The sequence below is a fragment of the Heterocephalus glaber genome, unplaced genomic scaffold (genome assembly GCF_053883595.1).
Source record: "Heterocephalus glaber isolate CG9 unplaced genomic scaffold, H.glaber_assembly_v1.0 deba00000347, whole genome shotgun sequence".
NCBI classification, from domain to species: Eukaryota; Metazoa; Chordata; class Mammalia; order Rodentia; family Bathyergidae; genus Heterocephalus; species Heterocephalus glaber.
Genome location: NW_028258143.1, coordinates 6,463,010 through 6,484,610, shown reverse-complemented (window position 1 = coordinate 6,484,610; position 21,601 = coordinate 6,463,010). Strand labels below are relative to the sequence as shown.

At 34.6% G+C, this 21,601-nt stretch overlaps 1 protein-coding gene across 11 annotated transcripts in view; it reads right to left on the bottom strand.

Annotated features, from left to right (window-relative positions):
• The window catches only part of Lrp1b (LDL receptor related protein 1B), a 1,848,437-nt gene that overhangs the window by 373,911 nt on the left and 1,452,925 nt on the right, over window positions 1-21,601 (bottom strand). For all 11 annotated transcript variants that reach the window (XR_015445151.1, XM_087195526.1, XM_087195530.1 and 8 more), the window contains one exon: window positions 1,556-1,745. Coding sequence is in view for 10 of the 11 variants with exons in the window: in XM_087195526.1 (XP_087051652.1) it covers window positions 1,556-1,745 (190 nt within the window). In the remaining variant the exon portion in view is untranslated. The remainder of the gene's footprint in view (window positions 1-1,555; window positions 1,746-21,601) is intronic.

Genomic DNA, 21,601 nt, shown 5'->3' with positions numbered 1-21,601 from the left:
AAGAGTGAGTGCAACTGATATACGTGAAGGTAAATTGCCTTTTAATACTTTCATTGCAAATGTTCTAGTCATACTATTTTTGGTCTGTTTAATTTATAGTTCACTTAATATAAGATAAAGTTGTAAGTTTTGGCCTATGAAGCACTTATAAATTAAAACTAATTACCTGCAAGGATGTTTCAAAAATATGGTGAATGTTTAAATTTTTAAAAATTATTACAGTAAAGGACATATTGTCAAGAATGATGGGTTAGGTGTATTAAAAGGGATGGCATGGTGGAGTATTTTCTGCAAGATTAATGGCAGTATGTCTTTCTTTAATACTCAATTTTATTTAAAAACCTCCCCGTGTCTACTTGAAATGACTTATAAATTCTTTGATCACCTCTTTTATTCTTTCCATGGGCATCTGCCGCTGTCCTGAGGTTCCTCTGTGGAATCTTTGGAATCAGTGTAGCAGAGTCAGCCTAAGAGGCCATGTGACAGGGTCGTGGAGTGAGTGGAGCTCGCACTGCCCTGGCATCAGAAGGCCAGGTGTCACCTGAACTAAAGCACCTTGAGCTGTACGAGGACTAATTGCATTCCTTAGCCTTTAGAGTGTTCATTTCATGTGTACGATGGTGTTCAATTAAGTGAATTAAGTCTGATCTGACTTCCAGCTCCATAAAAGTGTTTGGATTTTTAATTATTTTCACAGCAAGTAATGTATATAATTCATTTGTCTGACAACTGGTCAAGGTCAGTGGTTTCTGTCATTTCTTTTTATTCGTCCATTTGTCTTTACCACAACTAAAAGAATCTCTTCTACTTCTGCTCAGTAAAGGAAAGATGGGTCTTTTTTTCTTTATTTGTTACTTATGAGAACAAAAAGGATTGTCTAGTTAGAAAACCAATACAATATTGTATAAAAGTGTAACTCTGTAGTTTTCTACCTAACCTGTTTTGTGATTTAGTTTTTCTATAACTGTTTTCTTCTGACATCTCCTCCCATATCCCAACTTTGACTATTTTCCACTTGTATATTTTTCTCAAATATTTGCACATTAGGTCAACAAACAGATGTAGATTTCTTAGATGGTTTTCAAGTACTTAATATTGAAAATTTAGCTGTATATAAAAAATTTTATTGATGTGTTTGTTTTTTCTATTTAAATTGTGAGATACATAGTTAATAAAATTACTTTATTAAAGAGAAAAACTCTTTTAGGATTCAATATTTGATAACAGTAATTTTAAATTTTAAATTCCTATTAGCTATGCTTTAATGTCTTCTTCATACACCTTTTCTAACATTGTGTTTTCTCTTTCTAGTTTTCCTTTCATTATTATTTACTTTTACTGAATCTTTCATGAAAATTTTATTTGATATTTGAATATTCTAGATTTTAGTTATCCATACTTATAACGCCCTCATTAAAAAAGTAAAGTGAAATTATGAAGGATGAGTTTATGGAAACCATTGCTTTTATTGTTCATTCTTTGTAAACTTAATATAGCTCTGAGAGTCTTTTGACTTATAATTATTAGGCAGAAGTAAAACTTCGGTGAGTCCTACTTTTGGCATTCATCCAAAGCCAGCACGTGCGGGTGGTCGTCCTCGGACATGGTGATGACCGCTTCCCTGTCAAACGCCCCGGGCCGGGTCTGGTCCACTGTGTGCCTGGTGATGGAGGAGGTGGTGGAGCTGGTCCAGTACAGCGTATCCCAGGCTCTGTGGTAGGCAAGTCCTTCCACAGAGCCCACATCTGAGGTGGTGAAGATAAAGATAAAAGGTACATTTTTGTTTTAAAAACATGGCTTATAGACAGAAATAAAGCCTTTAAGGTCTACAGCTACAATTGTTACTTTACCAACCATTTCACCAAAAATTCCAAAATAAAAACAAAATTGTGATGCTCACCATTAAGAGGAGATTACACACAGTAAAATATAGCTCTGGACCATTATATGTACATATATTTATACATGTACAGGCTATAGTTATATATTTATATGCTACATAACTACATATATACATATACAAACACACACACACACACACATATAGTTATGAGAGGAGGTTTTGTGAAAACAGCAGGGCATTGAAAATTTAATATTCTTATCCAAAAAGCCACAATCAAGTAATCATCTTATATGAAGGTAAAAGGGAAGCATTCTCCCTTTTTCATAATTTAATAATTTTCAAAAAGTACTCATGTGTAACAATTTAGAAATGCTTTTGAAAATCATATCAGATTAATACCATTTAGATGTAATCATGAGTTTTCTTGGCAATATAGATGCTGAGATGTCAAGAAAAAGCAAAAACTTCAAAATTATTGTGATACTACCAAGAAGGCAAATCAAAAGCCATACTTTCAACCATTAAATGATACAAAAATTATGTTTTAGTAAGTCGATGTGGCAAGTTCTTTGATTCAATTCTACTAATGTGATATTAAAAACAAAACAAAAAATATTAATTGCCAGCTAAAGTATGCTTTAAATGTAGTCAGAAAAAGACAAATTGTAATACACAAATACTAATACACAAAAGTAAGAGTGAAAAACAAGAGTAATTATTTCTAAAAACTGTTTCCAATCACCAGGATAATGTAGAGTAGCTATATTATTTTTCAAAGTCATATTTTGAATACATTTCTAAGAATAACCCAATTATTACAGATTTTTCATGTTACCTGCTTTCCTCAGTTTTTACTCTAAGCATGCTTAATTTAACAAAGGATACATAGACCTTGTGCAATCATATTAGGATATTTATAATAGAAAGAACTGTCTATTGTTTTTCTCTCAAGAAACCTCTAAAAGGATTATTACAGCTCACAAAAATAACTACACGGAAAGTTGTTTCCAGAATTAAGATGTGTAAATATTTAATTTGTGTGTCAACAGAATTATATTACTGTTCAAAACAATAATTAAAGCTTTTGAACCAAGTGTCCCTCATATAATTATACTTTTGTCACTTGTTTCTTTTTCTACAAGCAACTTGCCATATCAAAACTAATGTAATTAATAGGTACTACTTACTAAGGCTAAAAACTGCAAACTATTCTGCACTTATCATCTTATTTTATAGGTAAATCTACTTGGAAATACTTTTCATTGTTTCTCTTTTTCTAAGAAGGAAACTGTAACTTGTAGTCACAGTATCTATTGTACTAAAGCCACATTTTACCCCAGGTTTATCTTGCAAAAACCTATGCTCTTAACGGCACTACTCTGGAGATAGGTGTCTAATATCTATTACTTATTTCCCATCTACACCAAGAAACTAACCAAATGATCTTTTAGCCTCAACTTGTCTAGTGCTAGAAAACTGCATAACAAGGTAATTTCCCATGAGTAACCTCCTCCCACACAACAAAAAAGCAATTTACAAGGAATTTATAAAGGTGGTTAGTATGGAAACCTAGGCCAATAAGGATAGAAGAAACATTATAAAACGCAATCATAATAAAACTGGTTAAGCTGATTTTATGTGATTTATATGGTGCTGTTTTCTGGGGTGAGTGGGTGGGAGATTGATAATGGTTAAAAGTATTTTGGTTGTTAATTTAGGAAATCATCCATCTAATTTTTTTTTTGTATTTCAAATTATTTAAAAATACAACTCTCTTGGTAGTATTTTCAGCATTACACTCTATTGCTCACAAGTAGAATGAGAAATAGCACAGCTCTGAACAAATCCAAGTGAATGAGAATAGCTGATCCATCCACATTCTGAATTGGCCTTTTCCAGTGACTTGACAGATCTTCCTCTTGGCTACTTCCTCCTGCCATTCAGGAAGAAGTCACTTGATATCGCAATAACAGATGCTCCTTCTCTATGACTGACATAACTCCAGGGTTACTATCCTAGATAATACAGCTCACTTCCAGCTACAATCACTTTTACTTTAGCTTTTTAATCAAGGACAACCTGAAAGTACATTTAATCATAAGCAAGTGCTACATTTTATAGCATTTCAGCCATCTCTTGATCAAAAATATTTAATTCCTTATAAAATTACAATTTTATTAACAACAAACTTTAAGACACATAGAAAATATCAAAATCATAAAAAAAAATTTAGTTGAGAAAGAATAAGATTTTATTTTTCAATGATTTAATAGCAGTGTCGGGTTATGTGTGTGTGAGCACATGCACACGTGTGTGATTGTGCCTACACACATGCATGCATGTATGTGTGTGTGAACAATCACATCCCTGGACAATCAGGGATGGAATTAGCTGGACAATCACAATAAGAAATTTAAGGCACTGCGGTTAGATGATTATGTAGTTAAAACAAAATACCTACCTATCCAGTCAGCCAAACTTGCAATATTTAGCAGAGTGGATTAATACAGAGTTAAACATCTTTGGAACTCAAGGATGTACAACAGGCATCTTTAAGAAAATGACTACAACACTGCTATTTCAGCAGCCTCGTTTTTGTTTTTGTTTTTTACCTCGAGATGAATTATATTGGAAACATGATGTAAAACAAGTAAAAATACCACTCCTCACTCTATGAACTTACCAAAAGTATTAAATATTGCTTTCGTTTCACTCTCTTTGAACAGAAATTTGGCTCAGCATAAGTGTGGCCCTGATATGGTTTGTTAAAGTAGAAAGCTTGATTCATCAGAAAAATACAAGGCCGGGAAATTAGAAACATGGCTATACTGTGCCTATCATATTTCAGAGTCCACAAAAATAGTGTGGAAATTGTTCCTAATATCAAAGCAAAGATCAACCAACTGCTACTGTCATAGTTACCCAAGTAACTTCACAGAGAGTCCAACCTCATTTTTCATCTCATCATTACTGGAGAAGAGACAACAACCCCTCCTGTCTTAACGTTTTTTCTAAAGGCAGGGAAATATTTTACCCAATGGGAAAGGGAGTAAGGATGTTCTTTGTAGCAAGTGACATCTGCAAAGTATTGTTATACACTTGGCTGAAATAATAGCATGGCTAGATACAGTTGTGAAGTTAATAAGATTTAAAATTTATTTCAAGAATATGCTGTAACTGAGGAGGCCTATTAGGGAAGGGGAAAAGGACCAGAGGGAAGGAGAGGGTAGATATGATCAAAACATATCACATACATATATTGTTAAAATGAAACACATTAATTTGTGTGATTAATATTCCTTAATAATGATAATGAAAAGAAAAATCATACTATAAATGTGAACAGTTATAACAATCCCCGTGTTGAATATGTACTATTTTCTTTCTCGCTGGCATGTTCTCAAAAACCACACAGTATCAGATTTCAGTGTTGGAAACTGTGTCACTAGGATGAAGCATATTAATCTGGTTTGAAGGATATAAATCACTTTGACATAGAAAAAACTAGGTTTGATTTCCAGTCCAGGTACAAAGCTTAAAATGATAACTCTCTGCACAGAACATTCCACATATATCTTAAATTTATAGTTTCCAAAGAAACAAGACAATGGGGCCATTTCACAATCCAGACCTGTGGCATTATTTATGTGTACTTGCTTTAAACCTAACAAACTGTATTGGCCCAAACTCTATCTTTGTGTAAAAATTTTCTAGTAGCCTAGTACCCCGCCATCCCTCCTTCTCTCCCTCAATCCCTCCTTTCCTTCTTTCATTTGTCATGGTTTCTATCTAGGGGCCCCCCAAAGCCTCATGTACTCACAAGGTGGGGTTTTGGGGAAGTGACTGGATAATGGATGTGTGATTATAGATTAATCCACTGGTGAGTATATAGCTGGATGTGATGTTAGGACGTGAACCTGCTGGGAAGAGGTAGTCATTGTGGGCGTAGCCTGGAAGGATGTATATACCTGTCTTGATTGTTGCTACCTCCTGCCTGCCACACCATAAACTTTTTCTCTTGTCACTCCTCTCTGCCATACTGGCCTGCTCTGGACCTGCTGGACTATAGACTGAAAGCTTTACAAATTATGAGCTAAAATAAACATTTCCTCCTTTAATTTGCGAGTGTCAGGTATTTTGTCTCAGCAATGAGAAAGTAACTAAGACACTTTCCCTTCTTTCTTCTACATATGGTTTGTCTTGTGTATAGTTTTCCTCATTTCAATAAGTCGGTAACAAGTCATAGATAAACTACAGGTTTAGTGGATAAAATTCAATAATGTTTCACTTAAAAATACTTGAGATGAAAAAACTTCCTAACCTAATAAAAAGAACCGAAATATCAGGTCCACATCATATTTAATGAAGAAAAATGACTATTTTACCTCAAGAAATACAGGAAGAAGGCAAGAATGTATATTCGTATATTCTTACTTTCTATTCTACACTGTATTGGAGATTCTACCTATGGTAAAAAAAAAAAAAAAATATATATATATATATATATATGAATCCAGATTGCAAAGAAAGATGAAAAAATATGTGTATGTGTCTTTGCAGATGTCAAGTTCTTGAATATACAAAATCTTAAGTAATTCACTAAGAAATAATTAGAAATAATAATGTTCAGAAGGTTATAAGATAAAATATAGATTCATTTGTGTTTTTATGCTATAGTCATAGATAATCACAAGTGAAACTAAGAAGGCAATTACGCTTACAATAATAGAATAAGCAGAAATAAGTTTAGGAAAAGAATGTTGTGTTTTAAAACCTAACCATGAAAAAAATTCAGAATATCACTGCAAGAAATAAAAGAACACTTAAATAAATGGAAGTATCCCATATTCATGGGTTGGAAGGCTTAATGCTATTGAGATAGGAGTATAATCCAAGCAGATCTATAGTCCCTATCAAAATCTCTCCCAAAATATTGACAACTTGGCCTTCGATAATTATACAAATGCTGGAGACCTACACTAGAGAAAGTAATCTTGCCAAAGAAGAACAAAATGAAAAGACTATGCTTACTGGTTTCAAATTTCATATAATTGCTCAGTTAGCTAGCAAGGCAATGTGGTATACATAAAGAAAATGAAATCAGTTTTATAATACATAAATAAATATTTCATTATTGTCAATTGATTTTTAAAAACTACCAAAACTACTTAATGAGGAAAAAATCATCTTTTAAAGAAATGGTGTTTCAACAACTATGTATGCACATGATGCACACACACACACACAAACACACATACACACACTCAGACTCAAAATGTAACAGTCCTAAAGGTACAAAGTCAACTATGCAAATCTTAGAATAAAATATAGTAGCAAAGCTTCATAATCTTGGATTAAGCAAAGCCTTCTTAGACATGACACTAACAGTACAAATGATTTAAAAATGTGGATTTCATCAAAATTAAAAACTTTTGGTCTTCAAAAGATACCACAAAGAAAGTAAAACACCAAATCAGAATGGGGCCAAATATTCACAAATCATTTATGTCATAAAGAACTTATATTCAGAATAGCTTACACATATCTTAGCTACTTTTCTCATTGCTGAAACAAAATGCCCAACATCCAAAGTTAAAGAGGAAAACTTTTATTGTAGGTCACAATTTGTAGAGCTTTTAGGGTGGCATGGCACAGGGATATTGCAGAGGAGAAATTGTCCAGGCAAGGCAGACAGAAGGCAGCACAACGGTGAAATAGCCAAGCAGAAGCAGCAGCCCACATTTCCCTTTCATTAATTCCAGGATACCCACCTTTTGGGTGGTGCCAGCCATGTCCAGCATAGGGCACCCTTTATCCCAGCATCACATACCCTAATCCAGTCACCTTTGAAACTCCCCACTTATAACTGAAAGAGGCCTTGGGGGACATCTAGATATAAGCTACAACAACATATTTTTTAAAGAAACATCAAAAGTCAACAAAAATATAACAAATACCTCAACTGAAAACCAGGAAAAAAAATTTAAATAAGTATTTCTTCAAGGAAGTTATACAAATAGCTGTTGATAAGCATATGAGAATTGCTCAACATTATTGCACATCAAAGGAATGCAAACAAAAATCACAGTTTATATCCACTATGTTAACCATAAAAGATATAATAAGCTTTTGCAGAGATGTGGAAGAACTAGAATACTAATACATTCCTAATGGGAATGTAAACTGGTTCAGATTCTTTGTAAAATAGTCTGGCAGTTTTTCAAAATGTTAAACATAGACTTGAGATACGACCTGGCAATTCCACAAGTTGATTTATTTCCAAGAGAAATGAAAAATTAGTTCCATACATTCATCATTGTGCTTTATTTATAATAGTGGAAAAGCAGACTGGACCCCGCCCACCCCCTCCTCTGTACAGCCACCTGGTTCCACACTACAAAGATGCAGAGGACACTGGACCACCAGACCATGGTACTGAGTCCCACCACTCCCAGCCCAGAGTTAGGGGCTTCTGAGCCACCATCCCATTGCTCCTGGCCCAGAGGAAGGGGCTTCCGGGCCACCATCCCTCCCACCGCTCCTGGCCCGGAGGTAGGAGCTTCTGAGCCGCCCTCCCACTGCTCCTGGTCAAGCGAAGGGGCTTCCCAGCCACCATCACTCCCGCTGCTCCCAGCCCACAGGAAAGGGCTTTTGGGTCATCATCCCTACTGCTTCTCCTGGCCCCTTTCCCATATCTCCCAGCTCAGAGGAGGTAATCTGTGCAGGTGCCAAGAGCAACCCCCCCCCCAGGCAAAATGAGAAAACAGGTAAATAAGTCTCAAAACCGGACATCCAGATAACCTACAGCAATCCCAAAGGGAAATGAGATAGAACACTCTGATGCTCAACCACCTGGACCCACTGAACTGGCAACAAAAGGGGATCTGGAAAAAAATGAAATCAGAAATAATTACTCAGATAACAGGAGAAATTGTGCTCCTAGTACAAGACATGATTAATAAATCTAGAGGAGCTGAGGAACATGATGGAATCCCAACATAGGAAACAAATGGAATCCATAAAACAGATGCAAATAGATTTCCAGGACATGAAAATCTCCATTGGAAGTCTACACAGCAGAATGAGCCAATGTGAGGACAGAATTTCAGATATAGAAGATAAGATTGCAATTAATGAGCAGGAAAGGAAAAATTGCTTCAAAATTATAAGGGAACATGAGAAATCAATCCAGCAGCTGCTAGACGATGCAAAAAAGAATAACATAAGACTGATTAGAGTCAAAGAAGAAACAGGAGAGAGTGCAGATGTCATAAAAAAACTCTTCACAGAAATAATGGCAGAAAACTTCCCAAGCAGGGGAAAAGAGCTTGACATACAGATAAGGGAGGCATATAGGACTCCAAATAGCCTTGATCAAAAAAAAATCTACACGTAGGCATATAATTGTTAAGATTCCAGAAAAACAACAGAAGAACAAAGTTCTACAAGCAGTCAGAGAAAAGAAAGAAATCACATACAAAGGAAAGACCATCAGAATCACAGCAGACTTCTCAACACAAACCATCAAGACAAGAAGACCTTGGAGTGACATAGTCCAAGCCCTAAAAGGAAACAGTCTCCAACCTAGATTTATGTACCCTGCAAAACTATCTTTCAAAATTGATGGAGAAATAAGATACTTTCATGACAAAGAACACCTTAGGAACTTCGTGAATATCAAACCAGCACTCCAAAGAATTTTACACAATATCCTAGGAACAGATATTGAGGATCACAACCCCAGGAAGCAAAGCAGAATGAACCCATCTGGAATGACAAGAAATTAAATGTAAAGGGGGAGAACCCAACAAAAAGAAAAAGTCATGGCAATGACAAGTCAATATGTTTCAGTTATAACCATCAACGTTAATCGTCTCAATTCACCAATCAAAAGAAATAGACTGGCAGAATGGGTCAAGAAGCAAAGTCCAACAATATGCTGCATACAAGAAACACGCTTAATTCAAAATGAAACTCATAGACTGAAAGATAAAGGGTGGAAAACAATACTCCATGTGACAGGAACCCGAAGAAAAGCAGGACTAGCTATCCTCTTTGCAGATCAAGTAGATTTCAAACCAACACTGATTAAGAGAGATGAAAAAGGAAACTACATCCTTGTAAAGGGAAGAATCCTACAGGAAGAGATGACAATCATAAATATCTATGCACCAAACATAGTGCACCCAACTATATAAAACAGATACTAATGGACATGAAAAGTCATATATGCACTAATACAATTGTAGTGGGGGACCTCAACACCCCAGTGTCACAAATAGATCAACTAGACAAAAAATAAGTAATGAAATACTAGAACTCAATCGAACTCTTGAACAAATGAACTTAAAAACTGTTCACAGAGTCTTCCACCCCACAAAATCAGAAAACACATTCTTCTCAGATGTACATCAGTTATTCTCCAAAATAGACCACATACTCACACATAGAACATGTTTAAGTAAGTGCAAAGGAATTGAAGTTATCCCCTGTATATTATCAGACCATAGTGCAATGAAATTGGAGATCCATAGCAAAAGAAACTAAAAAATTTCATAAACATGTGGAAATTGAACAACACACTTCTGAATAACCAGTGAGTCACAGAGGAAATTAAAGAAGAAATCAGACAGTTCCTTCAATTAAATGACAATGACAATACAACATATTGGAACCTATGAGACACAATGAAAACAGTCTTATGAGGGAAATTCATAGCAGTGAATATGCATATTAGGAAAACAGAATGAGCCCAATTAAACAACCTGATGCTGAACCTCAAGCTTCTAGAAAAAGAAGAGCAGGACAACCCCAAAGCTCATACCAGGGAGGAAATTATAAAGATCAGAGGAGAAATCAATGCAATGGAGACTAAGAGAACGATACAAAAAAATCAATGAAGCCAAGAGTTGGTTCTTCGAAAGAAGTAACAACATTGACAAACCCTTCACCAACCTTGTCAGAAAAAGGAAAGAAAAGGCCCAAATCCAAGCAATTAGCAATGAAAAAGGTGAAATTACAACAGACCCAGCAGAAATCCAGAGGATCATCAATACCTACTTCCAGAACCTATACTCCAATAAGATGGACAACACAGAAGAAATGGACAGATTCCTAGATATATATGAATTACCAAAGTTGAACAAAGAAGACCTAAAAATTCTGAACAATCCAATATCAACCAATGAAATTGAAAATGTAATTAAAAACTTATCAACTAAGAAAAGCCTGGGCCCTAATGGCTTCACTGCTGAATTCTAAAAGACTTTTAGAGAGGAACTGCTGTCACTACTGTTTAAACTCTTCAATGAAATTGAAAGGGAAGCAATGCTCCCAAATTCATTCCTGGAAGCAAGCATCACCTTGATCCCCAAAGCGGTGAAAGACCCAACTGAAAAGGAGAACTATAGGCCAATCTCACTAATGAACATAGATGCAAAAATCCTTAATAAAATAATGGCAAACAGAATGCAGAAGATCATCAAGAAGATCATACACCCTTTTCAAGTGGGATTCATCCCAGGGATGCAGGGATGCTTCAACACAGGCAAATCAATCAATGTAATTCACTATATCAACAGAGCCAAGGACAGAAACCATATGATTATCTCCATAGAAACAGAAAAAGCATTTGACAAAATCCAACATGCATTTATGATAAAAACCCTACAAAAAATTGGAATAGATGGTCTCTACCTCAAACTGATAGAAGCCATCTATGAAAAACCAACAGCCAATATCATACTAAATGGTCAAAAGCTGAAATCCTTCACACTAAAATCAGGAACAAGACAAGGATGTCCACTATCACCACTCTTGTTCAATATAGTTGTGTAAACATTACCCATGGCAATTAGACAAGAGAAAGAAATAAAAGGAATAAAGATAGGAAATGAAGAAGTTAAATTGTCATTATTTGCAGATGACATGATACTCTATATAGAAGACCCCAAGAACTCCACCAAAAGTCTTCTAGACTTAATAACCAAATTCAGTCAAGTAGCTGGTTACAAGGTCAACACACAAAAATCAATAGCTTTCCTCTACATAAATGACAGACTCACTGAGAGAGAAATAGGGCAAATAATTCCTTTCACAATAACATCCAAAAAATTGAAATACTTAGGAATCAACCTAAGGAAAGAAATCAAAGACCTCTTCTCTGAAAACTATGGCACTCTGAAAAGAGAGATTGAAGATGATATCAGAAAATGGACAGACATCCCCTGCTCCTGGGTAGGAAGGAATAATATAGGGAAAATGGCCATACTTCCAAAACTGCTATATAGATTTAATGCAATTCCAATTGAGATCCCAGCAGCATACTTCATGGGCCTTGAGAAAACAATCCAAAAATTCATTTCTAACAAGAACAGACCCAGAATAGCAAAAGCAATTCTAGGTAACAGAGACATGGCAGGGGGTATCACAATCCCCAACCTGCAACTCTACTACAAAGCTACTGTGATAAAAACAGCATGGTACTGGCAAAGAAACAGACCTGAGGACCAGTGGAACAGATTAGAAGATGCAGAAACAATGCCAGACACTCAGCCATCTCATCTTCGATAAAGGAGCCAAACACCCTCACTGGAGGAAAGATAGACTCTTTAATAAATGGTGCTGCAAAAATTGGACTTCAACTTGCCAAAGATTAAAACTAGACCTATATCTCTCACCATGCACTAAACTAAAATCAAAATGGATTAAAGATCTAAATATTAAAATAGAAACTCTGAACCAGTTGGAACAGAGGTTAGGTAGAACTCTTGAAGACACTGGTGTAGGAAAAGATTTTATGAACAAAATCTCAGTTGCCTGAGAACTAGCACAAACAATCAACAAATGGGATCTCTTCTTATTAAAACGCTTCTGCAGAGCAAGAGAAACCACCAGCAGTGTGAAGAGACAACCCACAATGTGGGAAAAAATCTTCACCTGCTCTTCCTCAGACAAAGGTCTACTATCTCGAATGTATAAAGAACTTAAAAAGATCAGACATCCCAAATTTAAAGACCCAATCCAAAAATGGGCATCTGAAATGAACAGACATTTCTCAGACAAAGAAGTAGAAATAGCAAATAAATACATGAAAAAATGTTCAACATCACTGGTCATTTGAGAGATGCAAATGAAAACAATGCTGAGATTCCACTTCACTCCAGAAAGAATGGCTGCTATCATGAAATCAACCAAGAACCAATGCTGGCAGGGCTGTGGGGAAAGAGGAACCCTGCTCCACTGCTGATGGGAGTGTAGACTCGTGCAAGCACTGTGGAAATCAGTATGGAGATACCTCAAAGAACTAGGACTGGAAGTCCCATTTGACCCTCCTATTCCACTGCTGGGGATCTTCCCCAAAGAATTAAAAGAATCATACCGCAGTGATATATGTGCTCCCATGTTCATAGCAGCACAGTTTGTAATAGCTAAAACTTGGAAACAGCCCAAATGGCCATCAACTGGAGACTGGATAAAGAAAAATGTGGTTTTTTTAATAAAATGGAGTACTACTCAGCCATAAAAAATGAGAAATTAGAGACATTTATAGCTAAGTGGATGCAGATTGAGGTGATACTCTTAAATGAAATAAATAGGGCACACATGTATAAATACCGAATAGTCTCTCTGGTGTGAGAAACTGAAAGTGTAAATAAGGACTAAAATGCATAATAGGTAATGTGAAATAGGAAGAAAAGGGGCAAGGGGGAAGGAAGTGGGAGTGCTAGGGGAAAGGATAAAAGGGAATGGGATTAATATGAGAAAATGGAAAAATAGGAACAAAATCATTGTAAATAGGGAGGAATGGAGGGGTTGAAGGGAGGGGTGGGCAACGGTGAATAATAGGAACCAAGAGAGACTATGTAAAGGTGCAAATTTCCAATGATGAATGTCATTATATTGTATACCTAAAATGTACCAATGATTAGAATGAATAATCGATAATGCAAAATAGGAAGAAAAGGTCCAAAGGGGTAGGGGTAGTGGGAGGGGCAGGGGAAAGGAAAGAAACGAAAGGAAAAATCCTGAGAAATGGAAAAAATGGAAATAAAGTCTTTGTAAATAGGGAAGTGTGGAGGGGGTGAAGGGAGGGCTAGGAATGGAGAAAAAATAAGAACCAAGATGCATTATGTAAAGGTACAATTCCCAATGAGAAATGTAATTGTGTTGTATACCTACAATGTACCAATAAAAGAATGTAAGAAAAAAAATAGTGGAAAAGCAGAAATGGCACAAATGTCAGCAAGCTAATGAATGGATGAATAAAATGTGGTGCATATATATAATGGAATATCATTAAACAATAAAAAGTTGAAGTACTGTTATATGCTACAACAAGGATGAACCCTGAAAATTCTATACTAAGTAAAAGGAATATCACAGAAGATTACTTTTTATAATTGCATTTATATGAAATATTGAGATTAGGCAAACCTTTAAAGTCAAAAAGGAGATTAGCAATTGCCTGTGATTAGGGAACATGGGAAGTGTGGTGGATGAGAATGGACAGCTAATTGGTGTGGATTCCTTTTGGTGGCGGAATGATGAAAGTGTTCTCAGATTGAAAATGATCATAATTGCATAACCCAGTGAATGTGTTCTACAACACTGGATTGTGTACCGTACCTGAGAGAATTTTATAGTATGTGGATTATAATACATTGAAGAATGTCTGAAGCTCTCTTGGTGAAAATGAATGAAAAGATGTGAGAATAAGATCAATGAATGGAGCAAATTTAAGTTCTAACTTGATAAAAACTGGTATTCCTATTGAGTCAATCTAGAAGAGTGTTGTGAGGTCAAAGAGATGCTCTTTGAACTCTGATATTTTAAAGGTATTTTATTTTTTTCCTGAAAGGTATTTTAAATAATCAATTTATTTTATTTCTTTATGTGTTTATTAATGTAAGGAAAAAGGATACCATCTTCAAACCAAAAGAATGATAATCAAAGATCCACTCTGGTGGCAGGTGGCCCAAGTGGCTGTCAAATATTTGAAGAATCAAGCCTGGGTATACCTGTATCACTGCAGTAGCTTTGTACCTGTTCACTTTGCCTGTAGGAGCCTTTTTTCTTAAATCTTTTCAGATTTACAAAGCTCAACATTTTTAAACATTCTAATTTACTAAACACTAAACACAATAAACATCTACTCTATAAAGTAAAATTTTAAACAATCAGTACCTTAGTTTGAATAACAACAATCATTACTCTTTGTTAGTGAACACCTTGAAAACACAGAGAATGCACTGCACAAAGCTAGAGTTCAGTAAAACAGCAAGCCATGTAGAAATAACCCCAACAGTTTTATGATGTAGAAAAATAACCAGTTAGAACATACAATGGAAAGTAAATACCTTTTGAATCATTTCTAAATCGTGCCACACATGACCACATGAATTTGGGTCTTTTGTGGCCAACCATTACAACAAAGCTGCCTTCCATGGATCCCGTAATTTGAGGCACTCACCTTCCTGCAAGAAGAGGGGCAACCCATTACATGGGTTTGAGTAGGAAGTAATTCTATCCTTTACTTTTCCTCTGTTTTGTCTTTATACTCCTACTTTTAAGTATTTTTTTTCCTAACACATACTTCTTTGCAGAGATGCAACTCTGTCCTAAACAAACAAAAGTTTTGTTATCATTCCCAAAGAGTTATAATTCCCTCGAACCAGAACACCTCTAATATTTCCCTGTCAGCGGAGTCTTTGTTTTCTATTACATAAAATTCCTCTTTACTGTTTTCCCAGAACAAAGAAACAGTTTTCTCTAAAAGAATATTGAAGCAGATTGAAACAGCATAAAGCTTTCAAGTGACAATTACATTGATTTACATATTTATATATTTATTTATTTATTTATTTATTCACCTCTTATCCAGTCAGTTTTTGTTTTATTTTTGTTTTGGCTTAGAAATATTTAATATGTATGCTTCACCCAATATCCCATATTAAGCTGAAAATCACACTAACTCAGACCTTAACCCACAGTGGTCTCTGTGTTTCTGGTCATCATTATTAGAAGCAAAGAAACATATGCCATGAGAATATCAACCATGAGTGTGATTATAGAATAACTGAATACAAGAACTTCTGAAATAGCTAAAGGTGAGCACTGACTACCAAGATTAAGCGAATATTAGTATGTCCTGTACTTTCGAAGAAGAGTATAAACTCCACTGTGACCACAGTCCTAAGATGTGTCATGGTTTGCCTTCCAGGAAATGGTGGAGAGACCCCATATTCATAACCACTCTTTGAGACATATAATTAGAAAGTGACTAGGAATCATTTCATCCTCATTTCCTTCATCAGGAAGAGAGGTAAACCTCGAGCCAAAGCCATGAATCAGAGTGCTTTTGAGAAAGAAGTTTCTCTGTCCATGTCCAGATAGATGGACAAGATTTCATCATTTCCCGAAATCACTTCACACAGTGCAGAACAATGTCAGCAGAAATTCACTTCTGCACAGCTAAAGTAGAAGATAGTTCCATAGCGTATTGGAAAAACCCTGAGAGTCCTTCTTATCCAAACTGAGACCCAGGTGTTTTTTCATGTTTCTCACATTCTATTATTAAATATGTGTTTCCTTGATTTAAAGCTGTCTCCAGGTGTTCTTTGCTTTAATAGTCTCTGTAAATAATGCTCTTTAGAAGGTAACTTCTTAAGTAATTAATGATTGATGCTGTATTGTGTGTTATTGTAGTCCATTTTTGTAGAGCAGCATAACATGTGAGCATTTATTATGAAGGAGAAGAAAAAGATGAGAAAAAGCTTGAAAACCACTATTGAAAGAGGCATAGAAATGAAAGCTTTTGAGAATCTAGCAATACAACAAAGATATTTGGGCTCTGCGCAGAAATACAACATTGTACCAAGTCTATGAGCTATTTTTGCTAAAGAATGAGTCATTTGAAGAAACTGCAGTTGTATATTTGTCAAGTGGGCATACAGTTAATTAGACAGAATATAATATACATGTAGCTTCTATTGCTATTTTTATTTCAAGCTCTTAGTGTTTCACATTCCAGAATGCACAAGTGTTTGCTGATTGAATGCAGTAAAAAATGGTTGCCATCTGGCCTTCTGCCCCTGAGCCATAATATTGTACCCAGCCATTAACTGACACATTTCTTCTTTCTTCTTTCAATTCTGTTCTTCCCTCCTCAGACATTTGATCCAGTATTACTAGTAGTCCTTTTTCCTTCTACCATGTCACTTTGCTTCTGTTTTTGAGATCATATTTTCTCCTTTAATCTTCTCCCATGTTCAAAAACCTCTGAATCTGATCTGATTCCCTCTTCTAGGTGGTGTTTCTAAAATAATTCTTCAGGTCTTGATTCCAAACCTAGTTTTCATTTTGACTCAAATCAGTGTCATCTCTTCTGTGCTGTCCTGATGCAGGAGCATCATCTCCTCTACCTTTTCCACTCACTCTTACTGATACATTCCTGTAGAGTACTTTGCAGACAGAATGTTATCCCAGACATCCTTTTGCTGTTTTTCCAGTTCATAGCTCTTTGAAGGTATTGTGGTACTGACTAGTCTTAAACTTCGGAGCTTCGATATAGTCTAATCTTCCATATGCTGCTGCAGACTCTATTCTTTTACATATATTACATAAAAAACTTGATCTGTGTATGTATTTAAGGTACACAAAATAATAAAAAATGAATAATTCTTTACTAAATCAGTAGAGCACCTAGAAAAAATAAGTACATGTATACATTAATTATTTACATTTTAGAACATCAAATATAAATCACATTAATTTTCAGATTCAGAATCCTTTCTATTTTCCAAGAACATTTCTTATATAGTAGCTCATCCTCTTTAGATAGGCTAAATAAGTCATGTATTGGATGTAAAATAACAAACTCACAAATAAATGCATCTTTCTGAGAGGATCTGTTTTCAATAATAATTTTATATGACTTTGTATAGTCATTTTCCTTTAGATTTTACAGTTTTTGTTATTAGGAATCCAAGAAGAAACTAATAAGATTAACAATTTTGTTAATATTTCAGAAATAGAAAAAATCACATGTGTAATCATTATAATTTTAAACTGCCAGAAAACTTTTAAAAATTAATAAGAAATATAAAATTATTTTATACAATCAAGCAGATGAATTTAAGGCATCAGTGCCATAATGACTGTCACTTCACAATGTTTCCTTATTTTTGTATTGCTAATATTATAAAAATATACTACTCATTTTTTACAAAAACATATAAAGTAGGATTGAAAAATAAAACGTTGAAAATGATTAAACAATTTGCAAGGCTCTCAGGTAACTTTCAGTTTGCAATAAAATTCATCACCAGAAACACAGGTATAGCCTTCCACCAAACATACAGCCTATCTCTACTGTATCTTGATAATCCCTTTTTTTAAATGAAGAAAGTGTGTTTTTCCTTATTACAGAAAAATCCAGTACTTGTGCTCTGAATTATTCTGTCCTACTTTTCTCATGGACATTGGACCTTTTATTTTTCTCTGTTCTTTGAAACACCATAAAGTTCCCATGGCATCTTCATAATTTAAAAAGTTACAGCTCCTTAATCCTAGGACACTTCTAGCTACTCCTCCATTCTTGCTTCTTTCATTGGTAAACTACAGAGAGTTCCTATATGATTTTTTCTTTCCTGTTCAACTTCAACCAACTAATGTCTGACTTTCTTCACAGACACTACTCTGAAACTTCCCCTCCCTAAATGAAATAATTATAATAATAATTAGCAATAATAATTTTGCAATTTCTTTATTTCTAAATTGAACACAATTTTCTTTTTTTGCTCAACAGTTGTTGACAATCCTCCCTCTTTTTCGAACTTTTTCATTAGTGATTTGTTAGATATTTTGTTTGCTTTTGGTAGCCTCTTTTTCGTTCTGTTCATACCTCATTGGAGTCTTCTTCCCAATATCCATTTTGAGCAACCTCTCTACCAATTCTCTAAATGTATTACTGAGGGTTTCACTTAGGGTCCTCCTCTCTTCCTTTTTTAACCTCTCTTATATGCAATCTACTCTATTCTCATTAAATATTATCCGATTATATCCAAGACAGATAATTTTAATAGAATCAGTTGAAGAAAACCCTGACACTGCCCAAAGTAGTTTATTTTCATAACAAGTCTTTCAAATTTTTTTTCTCTATTGCTGAGCTTAAGGTCAAGAGTGCCAGGGAAAGGTGAGGGGCTGGAAAGTTGGCAGAAAATGTTACATAGCTCCCTCAGACAGGACTGACATAGTAGCCATAGACATGTTAGTTAGAATGAGTTGCAGAATAGACAATTTTGTGACAGTTAAGCTGCATGGTCAACTTCATTGGTTTGGGAGCTGCCCAGGGGATCAGTAAAACACACTTCTGTATATGTGTGGGTAGATCATGGAGGCTGATCTTTGAGTGTATGTCTAGTCATCACTTACTTCCTTCTTTCTGGTCCTGTTCCCTGCTCTGTTTCTTGGCCATTATCAACTGAGCAACTTTGTTATACCTAACCCTTCCACCATGATGTTCTTGCCTTGAACCAGACCAAAGACTGAATCCTCTGAAGCCATGAGCTGAATAAACCTCTCTTCCTTTAAATTGTGGATATAGAGTATTTTTCCAGCAATCATAAAGCTAATGTAAGATTAAATGTCTTAATAAATAAAAATATTTGGTAAGGTGAATTAGTAAATAAAATTATTTTCTGTTTGTAAAAAGGTTATTCAGGCATATAAGTAACTGGAGAACTGGTATAATGTGAACTGGTATAAAAGACTGGTTGCAGATTTGTGATCTTTCAGCCTACAAGTCTCATATATTCTCACCTTAAATATCAAAAAATTTAACATTTTATAATTGCAGCATGGATTGTTTCTATTTTATATTGATAACAAGAATGTATAGATAATGATTTAGAATCTGAATATATATATAATTAGAATGTATACACATATACAAATATTTACAATATAACAGTACATATTTACAATCTGATACCATGTATACACAAATACGCATATATGTATTCCTCTTTTACAGAAAATAAATTAATCATAGAAGTGCCGAAAGTGGATAATGGAATGAAATATATGAAAATCTATGTCACTGAAAGTTAGACAAACTCAGGGCTGTTAAGGTCTTGACCACAGACTGAAGACTAATTTTTTATATAATCATTGTTACTGGTTGACTGAGGGAGCAGAAAGAGGCTCTGATATCAACGTGTTTCTCATTTATAAAATGAGTTAATAACCAGAAATTCCTTAACTGCTTTAGATATGTTATGAAGATAAATGAGATCATTTCTAGGCAAAGTTTATGGTTTGTTAGAAAGAAGCATTATGGAAATAAATGTTGGCATTATTATGGCACTGCAGAGGCTTGCAATACATAATAAACAAAACAAAGTAACATTCTATCCTTGTCACCTTAAAGAGTACCGATGTCTCACAGAGAAAAGGAACAAGGTATTTAGTCTTTGAAATAAATGAAAATGAGAGAGGTGCTAAAGAGAAAAAGTCCCAAACAAAGAAATATGATAGATTGAAGGGTTAAATAACTACTGTATACCTTCCAATGAGGCATTCAAAAATAGCCTCATTTTTATATAAGATTAAACTCTAGTTTAATCTTAGTTCAATGCAATAAGAACAATACATATTTTTCCTTGTGTCACAGTCCATTTCTTCCATTTTTATTTTTTAAATATAAAGCCATCAAACCAGACCATAACACTTTGAAAGTCAACCTTTTATTAAAAATATTGGTGCTGTCTTCGGAGAAAATGATGGTTTTTAAGGAAGAAAGTCCAGTAGCCTGTCACTGTCACAGTGCAAGGCCATTTGTCCATTCCAAGCCAATCTAAGTATAATAATATTAAAAATGACAGTTATTGAGTTGGTTAAAAGAAGTGAAAATGGAATGGTGGTAATAAAATTCAATGAGATTATGTGAGGTTTGTTTAGCCTATCAGTCAGAGTCATTTATGCACAACTATTTAGCACAGAGAATGTAGTACATACTATGGACTTTCTGGAGAAAACTGCCAGAGGGCTTCTAATCTCTTTTAAAAAATATTACAATTTTCTCCTTCATCACAGTGTCTAGAACAAAGTAATGATGACAGAAAGTATTCATTAGTCTACTTATAAGTTTTAAAAAGCTTCCCTTCAATTAATGTAGTCCTTGAATACCCATGGTTTCTCTTCCCATATTTTTACTTAATTTGGAATCATAGTGAGAATCTGAAACAGTCTCAAAATATTGATATTTGTCCTGACTCCTTCAGAAACTAAAAACCACATCCATATAATTTTATGACTGTATATTTTATAACATATTTTATTGTTACCCATTATTGTTAATTTCTTTCTGTACCAACTTATATACCAATCTTTATCATAGATATGTTGTATAGTGTAGGAAAATATCATATATGGAATGCTCCATACTATTCATAGTTTCAACTATCTGTTGGAGGTATTGAAATGTATTCCCAGCAGATAAGAAGGTACTACTTCAATTATGTAAAAGCAATGAACTTTATTGAAAAATTTACTCAAATTTTCCTATGTACATATATTCTAAGTTTCTAAATGTTGGAATTATTGTGATAAATTGTAAGGTTAGTATAAAAGTCTTCAAAAGAAAATTAAATCATATAATTTTCCAAAATAAAAACTTGAAATTATAAATATCCCCATGTTGTAAATGATGAAAGATACTTGAGAGCTGAAGTGTAAAATAAAATAAGTAATTATTTA